This window comes from Rhinopithecus bieti, unplaced genomic scaffold (genome assembly GCF_001698545.2).
Source record: "Rhinopithecus bieti isolate Rb0 unplaced genomic scaffold, ASM169854v2 scaffold_1583, whole genome shotgun sequence".
Classification (NCBI taxonomy): Eukaryota; Metazoa; Chordata; class Mammalia; order Primates; family Cercopithecidae; genus Rhinopithecus; species Rhinopithecus bieti.
The window spans coordinates 1,205,633-1,227,553 of NW_016803645.1; the positions used below are offsets into that span (position 1 = coordinate 1,205,633).

Here is a 21,921-nt window from a genome sequence, read left to right on the forward strand (position 1 = left end):
TGAACAAGGCGGTGTTTCCTCGAGGAGCTTACTTTTAGCAAGTTTACATTCCCACACCTAATTGTTTAAAGTCACTTTTTATGAGATATAATTTATATGCAGTAAAATTCACCAGTTTGAAGTGCTCAGTTTGATGAGTTTTGACGAATGTATTAATATATGGTCGTTCAACCACCATCACCATTGCTTAGTGATGTTCTATGAGATGAGATTGCAAGAATATATTACAAATATGGCTACTAAGTCACTGCTGGAGTACTTAGGTTTTGAGATGTTCATATTTCATTCTGTTTGGTCCCACTTCAGAAGTTGCAAAGAGCAGTAAATCACACCCAAAAAGTTCATTTTCACTTAAATGAAGCACACTCCAGAAAACATAAAATGTTTTATTTCTTGGACGTGTAGTCTTTATTCTGCCTGTAGCAATATGACTTTGGATAAAATAATTTAACTCTTAAGTGTTCTCATCTTTTTTTTTTTTTTAAGACGGAGTTTCGCTCTTGTTGCCCAAGCTGGAGTGCAATGGCACGATCTCGGCTCACTGCAACCTCCGCTTCCCCGGTTCAAGTGATTCTTGTGCCTCAGCCTCCCAGGTAGCTAAGATTACAGGCTTGAGCCACCATGCCCAGCTAATTTTATATTTTAGTAGAGACGGGGTTTCACTATGTTGGTCAGGCTGGTCTCAAACTCTTGACCTCAAGTGATCCACCCGCCTCAGCCTTCCAAAGTGTTGGGATTACAGGTGTGAGCCACTGCGCCCGGTAGTTTCCTCATCTTTTAATTGGAAGAAGGGCCTACTACTTTAAAAGATGACCCACTCTAAAATTCTTTGGTTCTAGTAATAGCTAGTGCCAGCCTTTTCTGCTTGTTATAGCCACATTCTGAATATAAATCACCATTCTCAGGGTAGAAGTTACAGGTCTGTCTATATTTTAAAAAATATATTTTATNCTCGGCTCACTGCAACCTCCGCTTCCCCGGTTCAAGTGATTCTTGTGCCTCAGCCTCCCAGGTAGCTAAGATTACAGGCTTGAGCCACCATGCCCAGCTAATTTTATATTTTTAGTAGAGACGGGGTTTCACTATGTTGGTCAGGCTGGTCTCAAACTCTTGACCTCAAGTGATCCACCCGCCTCAGCCTTCCAAAGTGTTGGGATTACAGGTGTGAGCCACTGCGCCCGGTAGTTTCCTCATCTTTTAATTGGAAGAAGGGCCTACTACTTTAAAAGATGACCCACTCTAAAATTCTTTGGTTCTAGTAATAGCTAGTGCCAGCCTTTTCTGCTTGTTATAGCCACATTCTGAATATAAATCACCATTCTCAGGGTAGAAGTTACAGGTCTGTCTATATTTTTAAAAAATATATTTTATATATTTATATAATGTTATATTTTTAAAAATCCTTCAAATACATTTTCTCATGAGCCTTTATCTTCAGGAGTAAGTTTCAAATTCTAGGTATTATCCACTCTTTCTATGGGAACCAGAGTTAAGGGAGATGAGGGTATTTACCTGAGGTTAGAAGCTCAGGCAGAGGAGAGCAAGAATGAAATCCAAGCTCATTGATTTGATAGTGCTTCTTTAATATTCATTTGTATTTTAATGTGCCTGAAAAGTTTGAGAGCAGAGACCTGCCTACTGTTGTAGCTCTCCATTTTAAAGAAGGAGAATATTAAATTTATTCCATGATGTGTCCTTCCTGTTCCCCCTCTGAGAGGCATTGACTTTAGAATTTATACCTGTGTTGAAGTCCATGACCTTGTACAAATGAAACAATAGACAAGGAAACTGAAAGGTTAAGAGAAAGGAAATTGGGATAGGAGTCCTTGGTTAACATGTAAGGATTAGGTGAGAATGTGTGTAAATCGTTCATAACAGGTAAGATGGTCTGTGGATGCTAATTCCCTCCCTGTTAAAAGACTAAACCATTTTTGGATAGTTAAGAAACTAGTTTCCTCATTTTAGCCGGCAAAGGTATGTTGTTGAAAACAAGCAAAAATAGGACTGTGAACACTTACAAGAAGTGCTGGTGTGTTTTCAGTGACTAAATTTCCACTATCCTAGGAAGACCAGTTCCTTGCATTTCCATATCTCAGAGTCATTAAGACCAGCCCATTGCATGTTTTTCCAGATGTGATGATTGGCTGCACTGAGTCAATACTCTTTTATGATGTCTTAAGGGCTGCTAAGTTGAATTTGATTAATTAAAAAATTTATTTTTCCATATTAACATGCATGTGTGCAAAGCTTTAAAAACCCTCAACTGCTCAATTTTTTTCCTGAAAATGACTAAGAATTCAAATTTCTGAAAATCTTGTGATCTAAGAACTTATTGCCGTTGCCATATTGACCACCACCAAGATGTCTCTAGATTAAAAGGAGACTTCAGCACTTTTTGCTTTTGGATTTCACTAGTAATACTAGCAATAGTGAAGATTCTGTACGTGAAACTAGTGTTGCTTATTCAGATATTCAGTGTTCAATAACTATAGAAAAGTGCTGCATGCTTATCCAATCTGTTCTTAGGAGGTGGTTGGTTTCAAATCAATTTGAAAAGAATTTGCATGGGGCAGATAGAAACTGCAATATTAGCTAAATTTAAGCTAAGAAACTTTGTCATGCTAATCCTGTTTTTGTTAAGGAACTGGTACAGTTCAACGGTGATGTGGTAGCATATTGAATTACCACTTCATGTTAATTTAAGTAGAGAGTTAGTCAAATAAATGTTGTACGTAAAGGATCAATTGATTGGGTAATGGCTGGATTTTATAGAAGATTTTTCTCGCTAAATTTCATACGTTGAATTTGCCAAGTTAATCCAGATAACTAAAACTCTTTTTCCTCTAGATAAAATTGTAAGGAAAGCTGGCAATCTGGCAAATGCGTATGTTTACGAAGTGGGCCCTGGGCCAGGGGGAATCACAAGATCTATTCTCAATGCCGATGTTGCTGAACTTCTGGTGGTTGAAAAGGACACTCGATTTATTCCCGGATTACAGGTGAGAAACTCAAAGAGCCTTCTTTAGGAGGCAAAAGCTGAATTTAAATCTTTATGCCATGATGCTTAAACCCCAGGGTACACAAAGATTATGTATTTTTCCTCAACTATAGATCCCCAAGGCCCCATTCCAGAGATTTTGATTCCATAGTCTGGAGAAATCTGGAAGTCTCCATTTTTAACAAGGACTCCCAGATGGTCTGTTGACTACACCTTGAAAAAACCTGCTTTACTCATTTTTTGCTAAACAAACTAATTGTTTTGTGTGGTTTTTTTTTTTTTAAGTCTACTAATCGCTGTGCATGTTGTGGCCCGTTCCTTCAAAAATAAATAAAAATAAATAATGGCCAGTAATGACTAATTGGTGTGACTTTTGAGAACTTCATTTAGGTTCAAAAAGCATTTCCTCAAACAAAAGATGAGTAAGACATATGCACGCTTTTCATCATGAGAGACTTAATTATGAAGCTTAAGGATTCTTTTATAAAATAAATTTTTTAAGTGAAGGAAGGAAGTTGTACTTTCATAGATTTAGGATGAGGTTTAAATGAAATGATATATGCATCTTTAAAATACAGGCACTGTTATTGTATGAGAAATAAGAGTTGAAGGAACTGGGCATGTTTCAGCTGGAGGAAAGAGGCCCTGGGTAGGAGCATACACAGCTGCACATCCAAGGTTGGTGGTAGATAGGATAAGCTTGTTTGGATCTTTTCTAAGAAAGAACTAAAACAAATAGATGGAAATTGAGGGAGACAGGATTGAGGATTTGAAATAAGGAGGAACTTACTTTTTTTTTAAATGCTAGCAAACAGTGAAATAGATTGTATCAGGGATCTTGTAAAGGGATATCCTCATAAGGGAACACTTAATGACTTAAAGGCCTTTGTTTGATTCCTCCGTAATTTTAAAACTACAAAAGAGCCCTGAACCTTCGGCTCAGATGACAAGCAATTTATCATGTGACTTTAATAGAATAATGTAGTTTTCTACGTTATTACTTCTATACAAAAGGATAAATTGATTTATAATGAGTACATTTTAATACTAACTTGTGTATATATTAATGGAGAAATGTTAATTTCTGTCAGAACAGTTTGAGAAATTGTTTTTGAAAACCTAGAACTTTTTGTGCGTGTATCTGATTTTTTAAGAATTATGTATCAGTTAGAGGTGGAAATGGGAATATTATTGTCTTTGGTAAGATCATGAGATTATGAAAAGAAACTGAATAATTGTATAAACCCCTTCGGGCTTATTCATGTAGCCCTTTTTGGACATAGGAATACTCACGTGACTTTTTTGCTCTTAAAAAGACTTCTTGTCCCTCATATGTCACCATTTGTTGGGTTTATTCTTTCTTATTAGGCCAGCGGGTGAACCAGATTTCCATTCATTCCCACATATTCTCCTCAGTGATATGAACAAAAGATCTTTAAAGGCAGACTATTGAAAAGAGTGACTGCCACCCTTCTCTTCTCAGTTTCCCCAAACCCCTAAGTCACTGCGTTCCTAACTCCAGCCATGTTTTAGCTCATTCGATGTATCATCATCTGACGTACTGTATATATGTTCTTCCCATTTGTTTGTTAACTGACTCACCTCTCTGGAGGGTAAGTACCTGAGGGCAGAGATTTGTGTCTGTTTTGTCCCCTGTTGTACCTCTATCTCACGTAGCAGTACCTGGTACATAGAGGTGTTCAGTAAATGTCTCACATGAGAAACAAAAAGGTTGACCGACTATTTCTGTATCTGTGTATGTATGTGTATATGTATCTCTCATATTTCATAATTAAATGTATCATTAAATAGTGAAAGTAAATATTTGTGTAGCATTGATAATGAAAAAGTTTTATGCTCTTTTTTTTCTAAATTTGAAGGCTGATTTCAAGTTAAATTACTCTACAGGAAATGTATATTTGACTTCTCATTTGTTTTCAGTAGAAACAAAATTAATTCTTAATATCTTATATGCAAGAAAGGAATTTGCCTTAAAAGAAATGTTGGGTACTAAAATATCAAATGGGCCTTTTTTTCCCCAGTAAGGAATGTTTCAATGTGTAAAACTACTTTCTTTTAGAGGTACTAAATTAATCATAAAACTGAGTAAAAGCAGAAAGAAAGTGATCTATTTTAAGGATTCCATTTTAGTGATTTCTAAGCTAATATAATTACTTTTTAAAGAAATTGTAATAATTTATAAAATATCTTCTAGCTGAAAGCCTGTCATTTATAGCTTAATTCAATTCCTACAGTGTTTTCATGAGGCAGTTTAGGGGAAAGAAAAACTGGTGCTCATACAGGATTCATGCTCAGCATGTTCTAAAGGTAAGAAAAACATGTCTAGTATGTTTAGTATAGTATAGTTTTGTGGTAAAGACACAGACTTCAGCATCAGCCTGTCTGGGTTTAACTTCAGATTCTACTACTAGTTGGGTGACTTTGGATAGGTAATTTTGTCCTCTGTGCCTCAGTTTGCTCGTAGGACTCGTATGAGGATTAAGTGTATGCCTGATACTTAGAAAGCACTCAATAATACCTTAGTTATAAGTAATCAATTAAATTGTTATCCCTGTGCCTTGATTACCTCTGGTGATTAATGACTGATCAGGAGACCTCTGATCTGGAAAGAGGTATCGGAGGAAGTCATGTTATTCCATTGGAGCACTAGAAAATTCCCCAGTGCTATGGAAACATTGGGGCATTCTCCAACTCATCAAACTTGCATTGGACACCTAGGGTTTCTTTTCTTGATGTTGTCACATTCTGATTGTGCATTTCGAGGTTTTTAAGTTTTTCATTGTTTCTTGTTACGTTTTCATGACTGACTGGATTCTCTGTGCTGTGGAGAGGAGTGAGGAGATTTCCTGAATCTCAAGGAGCTTGAGGCCTTGATAGGTTTTTTCCCGTTTCTGAACTGGAAATAACTTAGATTTTCTGACATCTCAGGGAATTTGAAGCTTTGATAGGTTCTTCTGCATTTCTGAAGTGGAGATAAATTTTGTAAATCATTTGTACCCCTTCAGAGAAGTAGTACAGATTCTCCCTCATTTTATTTTATTTTTTTCTGTTTATTTTAAAGCAAACCTGTCCAAGCTATGGCCCACAGACTGCCTGCGGCCCAACACAAATTCTTAAACTTTCTTAAAACATTATGAGATTTGTTTTGCATTTTTTTTTCAAGCTCATTGGCTATCGTTAGTGCATTTTATGTGTGGCCCAGGACAGTTCATTCAGTGTGACCAAGGGAAGCCAAAAGATTGCAGAGCACTGTTTTAAAGGCTTCATATATTGAAAATAATAATACCTAATATTTATGGAGAGTTAATCACACTAAATACTTTGTGATGTGGTTTGGCTCTGTGTCCTCACCCAGATCTCCTCTTGTAGCTCCCATAATTCCCATGTGTTGCGGGAGGGACTCAGTGGGAGATGATTGAATCATGGGGGTGGGTCTTTCCTGTGCTGTTCTCGTGATAGTGGATGAGACTCACAAGATCTGATGGTTTTAAAAATGGGAGTTTACCTACACAAGCTCTCTCTTTGCCTGTTGCCATCCATGTAGGATGTGACTTGCTCCTCCTTGCCTTCCACCATGATTGTGAGGCCTCCCCAGCCATGTGGAACTGTGACTCCAGTTAAACCTCTTTTGTCAATTGCCAGTCTCGGGAATGTCTTTATGAGCAGCATGAAAATGAACTAATACCCTTTGTTTTACAGCTTTGTTGAAATACAATTGATGTTCAGTAAACTACACATATTTAAAGTGTACAAATTACTGAGGATTTGTGTGTGTGTGTGTGTGTGTGTTTGAGATGGTCTCACTCTGTCCACCCAGGCTGGAGTGCAGTGACACGAGCACAACTCACTGCAACCTTGACGTCCTGGGCTCAAGCAATCCTCCCACCTCAGCCTCTTAAGTAGGTGGAACTACGGGTGCACACCACCATGGCTGGCTGATTTTTGTATTTTTTTGTAGAAATGGGATTTTACCATTTCTACATGGTGGTCTCAAACTCCCAGGCTCAAGCATTCTGCCCACCTCAGTCTCCCAAGATGCTGGGATTACAGGCAAGAGCCACCACACCCAGTTAACTGAGTTTTGACATATGTGTGATTGCGTGAAACCATCATCACAATCAAGAAAAGAAACACTCATCATCATCAGGACTCCTCATGTGTCTTTGTACTCTATCCCTTCCTTCCCCCTTTACCTATCCCAGACAACCACTAATCTGCTGTCTCTATAGATCATTTTTTATGTTTCAGAATTTTATATAAATGGAATCATACAATATGTACTTTTATTTTGGTCTGATGTCTTTTACTTAGCATAATTATTTTGCAATTCATCCATGTTGAGGTGTTTGTCAGTAGTTTGCTCCTTTTTATTGCGGAATAGTATTCCATTTTATGAATATACCACATTTGTGAATCTACGCACCTGTTGAGAGACTTTGGGTTTTTCTATTTTTTGGCTCTTATACTGTAATAAAGGTTTTATGAACATTCATATGCAAGTGTTTGTGTGGATACACACTTCTGTTTCTCTTGAATAAAAACCTAGGAGTAGAATATCCGGGTCCTGTGTAGAATATCCAGGTCCTGTGGTAGACGTATATTATACTTTTTACAGAACTACCAAATTGTTTTATAAGATGACTGTGCCATGTTACATTCCCACCAGTTGTACTTCAGAGTGCCCATTGCTCCACATGCTTGCTGAGACTTGGCATGGTCAGTCTTTTTAATTTTAGCCATCCTAGTGAATATGTAACGGTATCCTCTTGTGGTTTTTATTTGCGTTTCCTTAATAGATAATGATACTGGACATATGATGTGCTTATTTGCCATCTTTGTATCTTCTTTGGGGAGTTATTTGTTCAAATATTTTTAGTACTTTTACTTTTTTTGTGTTATTATTGAATTTTAAGAGATATTTATATAGTTCAGATCTGAGGCTTTGTCAGGTACAGATTTTGCAGATGTTTTCTCAGCTGTGGCTTATCTTTTTATTTCATAACTGTCTTTTGAAGAGCAGAAATGTCATGTTTATGAAGTGCAATTTATCAGTTTTTTCTTCTAGATTTTATGCTTTTTAAGTCTTATTTTAAAAATATTTGCCAAACCAAGATCACTAAAATTTCTCCTATGTTTTCTTTGAGGTATTTTATAATTTTAGTTTTTACATTTAGGTCTTTGATACATTTTGAGCTAATTCTTGCATATTGTGTGAGGTAAGGTTTAGGTTCTTTTTTAATACCATTTGTTGAAAATACTATCTTTTCCTCATTGAATTGTCTTGGTATTATTATCAAAAATCAGCTGATTTTATGTGTCAGTTTATTTCTGAACTTCCAATTCTGTTCTATTTATCTATAGGTCTGTTGTTTCACCAACAGCCACCTGTATTTATTACTATAGACTGAAGACAGAATAAGCCTTCATTTTGCCTTCATTTTTGGAAAATATTTTGGCAGCTTTTTTGTTTTGTTACTCTAAAGAAGTTGCTCCGCCATTTTCTCACTTGCATTGTTGCTGGCAAATCTTTTATCATCCTTATCTTTGTTCTTTTTTCTCTGGTTGCTTTTGATATTTTCTACTGTTTTTGAGCAGTTTCATCATGATGTGCTCACTCTAATTTTCTTCATGTTTCTTGTGTGTAGAATTCATTGAGCTTCTTGGATCTGTAGGTTTTCCTGTGCTTTTTGCCGTCTAATGTCTGAAAATTGTTGTCTTCTATTTTCTGCATTTTTTAAATTGGTTTAAGGCAGGAGAATGTGCCTGGTCCCTTAGACTCCATCTTTGTCAGAGTAGGAAGTTTCAGGATTCTTCTTAACCATTAAATGATGTGTTTGTTTTGAAGAATTTTTGGAGACAGAAAGTAAGTCATTGTATTGTTAGTATTGCCTTTGGTTGGTTGGTTGGTTGGTTTGCTTGTTTATTTTGTGAGGCAGAGTTTTGCTCCTGTTGCCCAGGCTGGAGTGCAGTGGCACGATCTCGGCTCACTGCAAGCTCCACCTCCCAGGCCCAAGCGATTCTCCTACCTCAGCCTCCCGATTAGCTGGAGTTACAGGCGCCCACCACCACGCCCATCTAATTTTTTGTATTTTTAATAGAGACTGGATTTCGCCATGTTGGCCAGGCTGGTCTCAAACTCCTGAACTCAGGTGATTCACCTGCCTCGGACTCCTAACCTTTGGGTTTTTTTATAGGTAAACACTGATTATTTCTACTTCATTGGCATAGTGGAAAGTTCATGGGTTTGAGCATCAAATAGTCTAGTGACCAAATCTCAGATATGCCACCTACTAGTTTCGTGACCTTAAGCTTGCTATTAAACCTTTTTTAGCTTCAACTTTCTCATCTGCAGCATGGGAATAATAGTTCTCTTCTGTGGATATTGCAAGGATGAGTAGAAATGGATGTAAAGAGCCTGGCATAATCCCAGTAGCCAGTAATAGTTGCTATTTTAATTATTCCCCTTCCAGCCATCTTATAAAGAGACATATGAGGTAATTTCAGCATCCAGGCAGAAAGAGCTATTTTTAATTAGAGATAACGAAGTTTTGAAATCTTTAATTTCTAACAAATATTTTAAAAAGGAAGATTGCCTACCTTGCTGTTGTGACATAACTACTTACTTTACACATGTAACTTACTTGATGTTACCATAGTTAATCATAACATAGACAAAACTCAACAAATAAGCAAAAAGTGGCTTACAGCCAAAGTGACTTTTTAGTCCATACAAAGTAGAAGTACAGAGATCAGTGGTAGAAGCAGGTCCACTGACAGCTGTAAGAAGTAACAGTTGTTACAGTGACAGAAAGCTATAAAGGACAAATATAAAGACAGAAGAAGCAATAACAATAATAGGGTAGCAAAAACACCTTCGTAACTGTTGAGGCCATTATTCTAAAGACAACAATAACCCTAGGTCATCAAGAAAAGAGTGAAATTTGGTTCAGTGTTCTTGGCCTAAGGAAGAGGATTCTGCAATATAGTTTAGAAAGATTTTCTTCTATATGTTTCTTGTTTAAAACTGTTAACACTTAAAGGAATAAACATTTATTGAATAGAAAATTTACTAAATCAAACATCTAATTCCTTGATGAGGCTAAGTAAATGAGTCTATACTATACCTAGGTGTTCAGATCCTGCTTAAAAAGCAAGCAAGGGAGGTGGGGATAGAGAGGTTGGTCAACAGGTACAAGGTTATCGTTAGATGGGAGGAATAAGTTCTGCTGTGCAATACCATTCCATTGTACAGTAGGGTGACTAAGTTAATGACAGTATACTGTGTATTTCAAAATAGCTAGAAGAGAGAATTTTAAATGTTCTCGAGACCACAACGAAATGATAAAAGTTTGAAGTGGATATGCTAATTATCCTAATTTTATCATATTGTACACATGTGTAGAAGCATATCATAATTAGCATCTGTCATTATTCTAATGGCAACAGTGACCGCAGGTCATCAAGAAAAGGGTGAAATTTGGTTCCGTGTCCTTGGCCTAAGAAAGAGGATTGTGCAATATAGCATCCCTATACATTGGCCTAAGGAAGAAGGTTATGTAGTTAGCATACCTGTACATTGTGTACAATGTATAATGATAAAATTAGGATAATTAGCATATCCACCTCAAACATCATTTCTTTGTGGTGAGAACATACAATTACTGTGTGTCAATTAAAAATAAAACAAGCAAATAGAATAAAATCCAATATGGCTTGGCTGTGTCCCTACTCAAATCTCATCTTGAACTGTAGTTCCCATAATCCCCATGTGTTGTGGTAGGGACCCAGCGGGAGGTAATTGAATCATGGGGGCAGTTACTCCGATGCTGCTGTTTTTGTGATAGTGAGTGAGTTCTCATGAGATCTGATGGTTTTATAAGGGGTGTTTCTCCCTTTTGCTCGGCACTTCTCCTTGCTTCCGCCATGTGAAGAAGGACATGTTTACTTCCCCTTCCACCATGAGTGTAAGTTTCCTGAGGGCTCCTCAGCCATGCTGAACTGCAAGTCAGTTAAACTTCTCTCCTTTGTAAATTACCCAGTCTCGGGTATGTCTTTATTCGCAGCATGAGAATGGACTAATACAAATCTAATGTCAAATTTAAAAAAGAGAGTGAAAGATTTGATAATGACATTGAAATGTCCAACAAACTTAAAATTCCTATAAAAATATTTTTAGATATCTGTAGTATCATTTAAGATATGAGTGGTTATGTGATTTCTGTTTGTTTTGCTCTGTTCATAAATTTAAAATACTGAGAAAGACTGAAAATGTACATTTTTAATATAATTCAAGTTATTTTCCATACTAAAATAAAGCAAGCTAATTGACATTTTGACATCACGCTGTAACTTTCTCTCTAAAAGTCTGAAAAGTCTATTGTAACATATTTTTTATGAATAAATAGCAGTAGTCTTTTATATGTGTTATATATAAGAATACAAATTTTGTCTTTCACCTACTATATTTTATACTATGGATTCTTTCCTTCTCATGCAGTTTGCTTAACAAGTTTTGCCCAGCCCTGTTTCCAATTTGGGCGCTACTATGTGGCAAATCAGGAAGAAGATAATTAACGTAACTACAGTGTTGGCTGCCATGAACCCCTTACATGAGAAGGTGACAAAATGTACAAAATAGCTATTCGGTGTAGTATTTCTTCTTTCTTAAGGAATTGATAATTTTGTGTAAGTTCTAAGAATTGCATAAATTATTTCCTTATCCAGTGAAATCAACAAAAAACTGCCTAGCCAAATCACAATTACTTGCCCCCTGCAGAGGAGCTTTCACTAAGACTTTGGTTAGAGGAGAGGTTTTTTTAAATGGCCACAGAACGATGCTTCTACATTTGTGTTTTAACTTTTATTAAAGGCATTGTTTATGACATTGTTTCATGTACCCTTTACAAAGCATAATACCAAGAAAAAAAACTATCTCTTGGAGTCTTGGTACAACTACTATTGAAAAGCAAAAATTGTATATTTCATTATGTAAATCAGCTCTCATGATTGTCAGGATTGTTAGCTCTTGTGTTTCACGTGTATGCTTCCCTTTTTCCCTTCTTCATCGGTTTCTTCTTTTATAGACTTATGTAATGATGCCTTTTACTCTAAACTGGCATACATCTCATTTTGGAAGAATATAGAATTGAACACTAAAATAAAAGTGAAAAGAACCATTTGAGAGTGTCTGTAAAAGTACTTATTTGGCTGTAATCTGGTGCCTGCATTTGTGATTGGCTGTGCCTTTAAGCACAATCTGTGATAACACCTCCAGGGTTTTGAAGTGTAATGCTCCATTGTTATTCTTGAATGCATATAATAGTGATTTTTCCCACTCCTCCACCATACCCCATGTATCATTATGGTAGTGAAAACATTTCTGTTACTGGTTGGCTAGAAAGTCTTTGTGTGTCATTGCTTAATATCATTTGAAGTGTTTAAAAGGGTAGTGTCTATAATCATAATATCTATTTAGTCTGTCTAGCACTTTTTACCCATACTTGCTTTAAGGACGTCACATAAATCTGTTAACACCAGCATTCATTTCTTCTGCAGTGGGGAGTTGCAAAGTAGATCAAGCTACAAATTGTCAAGAAGGAGGTGCACCTTTTAAAGTGTGGGGAGGATTTGGTTTGTCATTGACTGAGATTGAAAAGTGAACGGGAATCCAAAAGAAATGTAGTTTTAAACCTAGGAAAGGAGCTGGGTATGGCGGCTCATACCTGTAATCCCAGCACTTTGGGAGGCCAAGGCAAGGCGGATCACTTGAAGTCAGGAGTTAGAGACCAGCCTGGCCAACACGGTGAAACCTCGTCTCTACTAAAAATACAAAAATTAGCCAGGCGTGGTAACGCACATCTGTAATCCCATCTCCTAGGGAGGCTAAGGCAAGAGAATTGCCTGAATCCCAGGAGCGGAGGTTGCAGTGAGCCAAGATTGCACCACTGCACTCCAGCCTAGGCAACAGAGCAAGATTCCATCTCAAAAACCAGACAAAAAACAAAAACAAAACCTAGGAAAGGAAGGTAAATTTATTTATGTTATATTAGCTTTTAGATATGCAGTTGTACCTGTCAGTGTGGGAAAAGTTAACGATTCAAATGTGATTATCAGAGCATATAAGTTAATGGCAAAGAGCCAATTTTACATTGTTTTGTTGTGTTTTAGTCCTAACTACTAATTATTAAGTACTTTCTATATATTGACATCATGAGATATAAGCTTTTAGTTTTGCCTCTTTGTTTTTGGCACGCTGATTTGTTTTGTTTTAACTTTGTGAAACATAATTATAGAAAAAATTTTAGCATTTTCCATTGATGGTAAGTGCTATGATTAAATATGTGGTTTTATACATTAAGAGCATGCCACATAGAGAGCTGTCTCTTTTTAAATTTTTAGTATATTGAAATTGTTATATTTTCCAAGATGTATTGCCTGGAAATCACCAGATCAAGTTTTAGTAATTAGTGGTAATTTAAAATAATCCATAAGTATATTAATATCAGAGGCATGCAATTATTTTTGCTAAGCTACCATGGCTAAACATATCAAACTAGATGATTTCCAGACTTAAAATATGTTTAGCCTCTTACCAGTAGAGGCACTTCAACTATTTATTTCTGAAAGATCATTTGTATAAATCTGCCTGATTGACTTGTGAAGTAAATCTTTGCAATTTTCTAGACCCTACAAAGTTGGATGTCCCAGGCTAAAAGAGAAAGTTTCCAGCTTTACAAAGACCTGAATGCCATTTGGTCATTCACTTATTCATGCACTTCTTAAATATGTATTAAACACTCACCATGCATTGCTGTAGCTACAGGGGCTATAAAGGTAGCTAGGAAGTGGGTCCTGACCTTAAGGAGCATATGTCGTTGCAGGGGAAATTGAGATACAGTTTGTAAGTGCTGTAAAGAGGCAGGTGCACAGCACAGTGTTGACCCCAAAGGTGGACTAATCCACAAGCCATGTTTCTTGGTCCAGTGTCTCCTCTCTGGCTTCTGTGATCATCTTGTTTATTCTCCCTCTTGGTTGTATGAGTTGGGCAAGGAGAAGTGTTAGGAGAAAAAAAATCAGCTTTAATGGACCCAGATAATTAGGACCAAGGTAAGCTCAGGGCAAATGTTCCCTTTGAGCCTGTTCACCATCCCTATCCAGTGCTAGGCACATTCTAGAATCTTGGCAACTGAGTTGAAGCCAAGGTTCTCTGAGCTCTGACTTAATGTGGGAAGAAAGTCACTTCTTCCCTTGAAATCTACCTTACAGTGATGTTTCTTCTCATTGATATATTCACTCCTGCCTTTTAAAATTTATAAGCTCAGAGACTTTAATATGTAATGAAGGTCTTCAGGAATCAAGTTTTGTGTTGGGTATGGGGCATTTAACACAATATGAATTTATAGATGACTTAGCTATAAAGTTTTTTGAATTAAGTGCCAACTCTTCAGTACTGTGAGAATGTGATGGTAGGGTAGGTGGAATGAAGAAGAAAAAGATTACAAAGGAAAAGTGCTTTTTTTCCCCTTTTGCTCACAAAGACAGAAGGAAAAGGAAAGAAAGCAAACGGTTAGTAGGTGGAAATACGTTGGGAAGTAGCTATTGTTAAAACATCCAGGGTAATTCATCAGGTCGATAAGGGCTGTGGATCAACAAATATTAAGATTAGGGGTGCTCTGCTCAGAGGAGTATCTCGGAGTGCCAAGTGGAGACTGGCATGGACAGGTGACTTTCTACTTGGCTAAATCTACCCATCTATTAAGTTACAGATCTTGATGATATGTAGAATCCTTTGTATATATTTAGGCTGTAAAGATTTAGTTAAGTTAAGCTTATCTTTCATATGGTTGACTCCTGATTAATTCTCCGTATTTCCTGATAATGTCCTTAGTCTCTAATTTAAAAACTTATTGTTAGGAGTGAGTTTATGCTAAATCTATGCAGAAATAATGTCATCCTGAGGGTCAAAATTACACTAATATATTTGTAAAACTGTAAGCTAGTGTTGTACCGTCTATTACTATCCCTAATCATTCATATGTGTTAAAATGAAACACCACCATTGCCTTTTGCAATAGACATGATGTAGTATTTGTTCATTAATGATCACCCCTAGTCTCTGACTTTTTTAACTGATTTTTTAAATGCACAGGTTTAAAAAGTTTAAGTTTTGTTACTTTCATAAGTATATGAGCTCATTTTACTGATCTTTTTATAAACTAGATGCTTTCTGAGGCAGCACCTGGGAAACTGAGAATTGTTCATGGAGATGTCTTGACATTTAAGGTAGAAAAGGCTTTTTCAGAAAGTCTTCAAAGACCCTGGGAAGATGGTAAGTGCTTTTGGGTAGTTATAAACATCTCTTTTATGGTTATTTGTATCACAAATGTTCATTTTATGATACATTTATTACAGATGTCTTATGTTTATATTTAAAATTATCTGAACAGAATTAAATAATGTGTATTATAATTTTCTCTTGCTTCCTGCTTCCAAATTATAAAATCTAGTTACTTTTTCTTAATTCTAATTCATTTGTCTCAAATTTCTAAATGTTTTGGATTCTGTGCAAATAAACTTACCGTTTTTTGTGATACCATATAAGGATAGAGTAAACTATGAATTGTTATTTGTTCCAAATAGTGGGAAAAAAGAAGTGCTTTAGTAAACTGAGCCATGCCCAAGCCTTTGTTTTAACTTTTTCTATTGTTTTTCACATTCAGTGAACAACCAAGGCAGTCTTCATTCACAGGCAGTGTTTATTGGGTACCTGCTGTGTGCAGCCCTTCAGAATGCATAGATAAATAGGGTATGTTTCTTCCTATAACAGACTCTCAGAACAAACAGAGGAGGGCTTAGGGTGCCTTCACATCTGGCCGCCCCCATGTCTCTGGCCTCCCCCATGACCAGACTCCTTCAGATGGGCTGCACTCGCAGTCTCCGCCAGCTAACAGGCCCTCCTGTTCTTAGCATGCAGCCTTCAGGTTTCTGCCCCAGCCCAGCCACACTGGAACCACAGTGCCTTCCTCATTACCTGTTTCAAACCTTATCTGACTGAGTTCTCCCACATTCATTTGACTGTATTCCATAGTCTTCCGGAGGATTTCTCTGCTGTTTTTCTCCCCGATACCAGCCCCTTCTGTTTTTCCTTTTACATGCGTGAACTTTTCTAACTATTCTTAGCTGGTGGTTATTTTCTACCCACTTTGTACATATTGTTGTTTCTGGGGTTTTTCTTTTTGGGCAAATTTGCCAGATTACTCCATTCCTATGGTTTCACTTACCACCTATGTATCACAGACATTCACATCTTTATATGCTGCCTGTACCCCCTTCCTGGGCATCTGACCTGTGACAGCTTCATCTAGGTGTTCCATAGGCACTTTAATCTCATCATGTCCAAAATAAATTCTCTTTTTTCTCAAGCCAACTCTTTTTCATGTATTTCCTAGGCCAGAAATTCAAGGACTTCTTCTGAGTAACTGAGCAGTAATTAAGTATAATTTTTTCCTCAATAATGCAAAGCCAATTGTGAGAAAACATTGCTTTTGAATAATAAGTGAAATGAAAAATATTTAGCCATGTCTATTTATATATTTTTGTTTGATGCTATTAATATCCAGTCTGATTTTACTTGTCACTGAAATTGTATTCAGAATATATTGATGGAATCATTTCAGGTTGTTTTTTCCTCTGCCACCAGATCCTCCAAATGTACATATTATTGGAAATCTGCCTTTTAGTGTTTCAACTCCACTGATTATCAAGTGGCTTGAAAATATTTCCTGTAGAGATGGACCTTTTGTTTATGGCAGAACTCAGATGACTTTGACTTTTCAAAAGGAAGTGGCAGAGGTAAGTTTTAACTTTTTGTGACTATTTTATCACATGTTCAGATTTCAAAGCAAAATAATAATACTGCATTTTTACCACAGTCTGTGTTTTCTAAGTTAATATCTCATTACACACACAAAAACCCAGCAGCAGCTCAGCCAAAAGTTAAGACTGTGATGATGATCACAGATGTAACTGCTGTGAGCTTCTGGGAAAACATGAATGATGTGTGATAGCCAAGGAAGTAGTGTGGTAAACACAGGGATGCGATAGCCATCAATGCCATTGGAGAAAGACAAAAGCAATGCCCTGTTGACCATACCCAGGATTGGCACGTGATACCTTGAAATTGATCCTTTAGGCTTAATGGCATGGCAGTTAAAGAATATGATAATTGGCCGGGCATGCTGACTTATGCCTGAAATTCCAGCACTTTGGGAGGCTGAGGCAGGTGGATCGCGAGGTCTGGAGTTTGAGACCAGCCTGGCCAACATGGTGAAACCCCGTCTCTACTAAAAATACAAAAAAAAAAAAAAAAAAAAAAAAAAAACCGGGCGTGGTGGTGGGTGCCTGTAATCCTAGCTACTCAGGAGGCTGAGCCAGGAGAATTGCTTGACCTGGGTGGCAGAGGTTGCAGTGAGCCAGAATTGCGCCACTGCACTCCAGCTTGGGTGACAGAGCAAGACTCTGTCTCAAGGGGGGAAAAAAAAGAATGTGATAATCACTTTGGAGCTAAGAAAAAGAAGGGGATTGAGGGTCTCATTATTCAGTATATAAATTGCACTTCATCCCTCACCTCAGCGAAGCCTGCTATGCCTGCATTCCCATGGCAGAAGTGTTCTGGGTTTACTCTAGAAAGTAAACCCTCCAGAGCAGTCAAGGGTGGTTTTTGAGCTGCAGAGGTATAAGGAGGGATGTGCAGACTCTTAAGTGGTTTTTATAAAAAATTTTATTATGACATACAAATACAAGATTATACAGCCATCCGTTGGTATCCATAGGGAATTGATTCCAGAACCCCCGCAAATACCAAAATCTACAGATGTACAAGTCCCTAATGTCAAACAGTGTAGTATTTGCATATAACCTATGCATATCATCCCATTTACTTTAAATCATCTCTAGATTATTTGTAATACCTAAGACAGTATGCATGTTTTATACATAGTTGTTACACTGTATTATTTGGGGAATAATGATAAAGGAAAAATCTATACATGTTCAGTACAGATGCAACCATCCTTTTTTTATTCCCTGAATATTTTTGATCTGGGGTTGGTTGGATCCATGGATACGGAACCCACAGATACTGAGGGATGACTGTATAATGTACATAGATGGCTTAATAAAGCGAACTCCTGAATCCCCACCCCCCACATGGGTAATTGAATCACCAGTACCTTTGATACCCCATTGTATCCCTCACTCTGATTGCATCTCCTTTCCATCCCATGCTACTAAGGTCATCACTACTGTGGATTTTGGATTAATTCCCTTGCATAGTCTTATCACATAGATTTATATTCCTATGATGAATACACTTTAGTTTTGTCCACTTTTGACAACTGGGTTCATATAATATGTATTCTGTATGTATTCATATAGTATGTGTTCTTTTTATCCTGAACATTATTTGTCGGATTCACTGGCATTGCTCATGACTATAGTTTATTTAGGTAGCTATATATACTACCCACTCTTTGACTGTGTAAGATCTCTTATCTATTCATTCTCATGTTCCCATACCTTGAATTAGTTTCAGCGTTCTGTTTTTACAAACAAAACTGTCATAAACATTCCATACTATGTCAGGTGGGACACATGGGCAACATTTCTCTAGGGTATTTACCTGGGAGTGGAACTGCAAATCTTTGCCCCTGCATAGATAATGCTAAATTGAGCTCTGAAATCATCATGCCTGTTTATATTCCCACCAGCAGTGCGTATGAGTTCATTTTGTTCCATATTCTTGCCAGTACTCAATATTGCCAGACTTGTACATTTTTATTAATCTGAGGGTAATGGAATGTCATTGTGTTTTATTTTGTCCTTGCTAATTTGTAGCAAAATTGGGCACTATTGTGTGTTTACTGGCCTTTTGGGTTACTTGTTTTTAGTGCTTGCTTTTTGCTCACCTTTCTTTTGGGTTGCTTATCTTTTTCTTATTGATTTGGAGGAGTTCTCACATACTCTTTAATACTCTTCATACTAGTCCTTAGTTAAATGTGTTGAGCATTTCTTCTACTCTAAGGCATGTTGTTATTTTCTTTTTATGGTGTCTTTTGAAGAGCAAGCATTCTTAATTTTAAATTTATGTCTAGTGCTTTTTGTGTTTTATTGAGGAAACCCTTTTATATCTTGAGTTCATGAAGATGTTCTTCTGTTATCTTCTAGAAGCTTTATGTTCACCTTTCACATTTATATCTATAGTCCCCTTGGGGTTGATCTCTCTGTATAGTGAAGTAGAAGCCATTTTTACTATTTTTAACATATGGGTCCCAATTAACCTAACTCCATTTACTCACAATAGTCAGCCCTCATTGATCCCTGTCAGCACCTCTGTCAGCATTGGTCTGGTTAGAGACATAGAAGCATTGGTCTGATTACAGACATCAAGAAAAAAATGACATGAAATGCAGGAAGGAGAGGGCCTCCCCTACAGGACAGAGAGAAAGGAGTCCTCAGGCAGAACAGCCAGTCCAGATTGGAGCCAATTAAAAGGTGAATTTGATAAAACTACTGTCAAGTTTGCATATAGTCAAAAAAAGTTACAAAAACTCAGGAGAGTTTAAGATTGAATTCATGATAAAAAAATAGAAAACTAAATATAACAGGGAGTGAATCAAGGGAAATATACCATTATTGGAATGAGAAGTACAAAAATATTATTTGGAGATAAATAATTATTTTGAAAACCTAAGAAAAAATGAGAGACATATAAAAATAACTATAAAACCTAACCGAGAATCTCAAGGTCACTGAGATAAATCAGGAGAAATATCATAGCCCCAGAAGGAAAAATGATTATTGTAAAGATGGTAATTTTTTCCAAGAATTCTGTATATCTAATTATAATCCTCAAATAATTTATCTTGCAATACGCAGTTCTAAGGATCATCTGGAGTAATAGACCTGCAAGAATACGTAAGAAGTGTTGAAAAAGGAAGGTGCTGAGAGAAGACTTCCTTGTCATATGCTAAAATGTATGGTGAAGCTTTAATAATTAAAGCATTATGAGAAGCAGCACGTGACAGAGCAATTACTAGACTAGAAAGCCCGATGCAGACACCTTAGCAGTATCTGGTAATGGTCAGATCAAAAATCAGCAGTGAAGGAAAGAATTAAGTAAATGCATGGATATTTGGTTAACTATTATGAAAAAAATTATCTCTATAAATTCTATTTGGGTCTTTGGATCTTCTCTTTCTGTCCTCATTATGTTCATGCCTTCCTTGGCATTTTTGTATGTAGGTATGATGTTTAAAGTAGATGTTTTGGCCAGGCGTGCTGGCTCATACCTGGAATCTCAACACTTTAGGAGGCTAAGGAGGGAGGATTGCTTGAACCCAGAGTTCGAGACCAGCCTGGGTAACATAGGGAGACCTTGTCTCTACAAAAAATACGTAAAAAATTAGCCAGGTCCAGTGTTGCATGCCTGTGGTCTCGGCTACTCAGGAGGCTGAGGCGGGAGGATCACCTGAGCCCAGAAGATCAAATTGCAGTGAGCCTTGATCACGTCACTGCACTCCAGCCTGGGCGACAGAGCAAGACCCTGTCTCAAAAAAATGAACAAATAAATAAAGTAGCTGTTTTAAGATCCTTGCCTGCTAATTTCATTATCTCTGTCATTTCTGTACTCTTTTAGTAATTGATTTCCCCTTCCTTGTTATAGGTTCCATTTTTCTGTTTCTTTGAAAGCCTGATAATTTCTGACATAACATCAGGTATTGTGAGAGTTTTATCTTTTTTAATGCTGATGAGGGCTGGATTTTGTGGTATTGGGTTGAGTGCTGGGTTTGTTCTGACACATACATAAGATTGCTTGAGGCTTGTATTGTTCTGGTGAATCCAGGGTAGCTTTTAATTTGGGGCTAATTGAGCCCCAGTACCACGTCATGACCTTTCTGAGGAAGGCACCCAATGCCCTGCATGTTTCAGGGCCTCTTGAGCCATGTGAACCCCAGTTGCTCCTGCCTTCCCCTGGTTCTAGTTCAGGCTCCCAAGCCTCAGCCACCTGCAGATCAGTGCTCAGCAGGGGACTTGGGGGGCCCTTTTGCTACCTCAGGAGCTCTGCCTCACATTCTTTCTTCCTCTCCTGTTCCTGTCTCCCCCACCCCCTGCTCCTGCACATGTGTGAGCACCGTGTGTGTGTGTTTTCCATATCTTTGGTAGTCCGCCCCACAAATTCTGCCTGCTGAGGCCTCCCAGATCTCCAGCTCTGGCTCCCCGAGCCCAGGAGACCTCTAGGCTCAGTTTGAGCTGCGCACTGCCTCTGCTGAAGCCTGAGAAGGGCCTCCAGTCCTCTGCAGGCTGGGCATCTAAGGCTCATCTTTCCATTTCAGTGATGACAGTCCTGCTCCGCCTGTTGTCCTGTTTATGCAAACCGGTGTTTCCTATGACTTACTCAGCTTTATTGTTGTTTCCGAGCAAAACTTTTTAATACCAGAATTTGTTTGGAATCGATAGATTCTACTACTACGTAAGTTTAATTCTTTAAATGCCTTCCTCTCAGATAATTTGAGTGTATCATAAGAATTTCATTTCTTAGATCTGTCCCTCTCTTTTTACTCTTGTTCCCGTTTAGGGAAATCATTTCCAACGAGGGCACTTTAGCCTTATCTGCTCCTCAGGGGCATTTGGCAATGTCTGAGGTGTTTTTCGTTGTCACAACCTGGGAGGCGGCTTCTGGTCTGTAGTGGATAGAAGGTTCGGGATGCTGTGAAGCATTCTTCAGTGCACAGCAGAGCCTCCCACAGCGAAGAACCGCCCAACATTAATTAGCCCAAGATGTCAGTCATGCCATTGTTGAAAAACTTTCCTTTAGATTATTTGGCCATAAAATATTTCTCTCA

General features: G+C 37.5%; 1 protein-coding gene across 2 annotated transcripts in view; it reads left to right on the forward strand.

Annotated features, from left to right (window-relative positions):
• TFB1M (transcription factor B1, mitochondrial) overlaps positions 1–21,921 on the forward strand; it is a 60,358-nt gene that overhangs the window by 842 nt on the left and 37,595 nt on the right. For both annotated transcript variants that reach the window (XM_017892032.1, XM_017892022.1), the window contains exons 2-4: positions 2,848–2,999; positions 15,239–15,347; positions 16,719–16,870. In XM_017892032.1, coding sequence (XP_017747521.1) covers positions 2,848–2,999; positions 15,239–15,347; positions 16,719–16,870 — 413 coding nt within the window. The remainder of the gene's footprint in view (positions 1–2,847; positions 3,000–15,238; positions 15,348–16,718; positions 16,871–21,921) is intronic.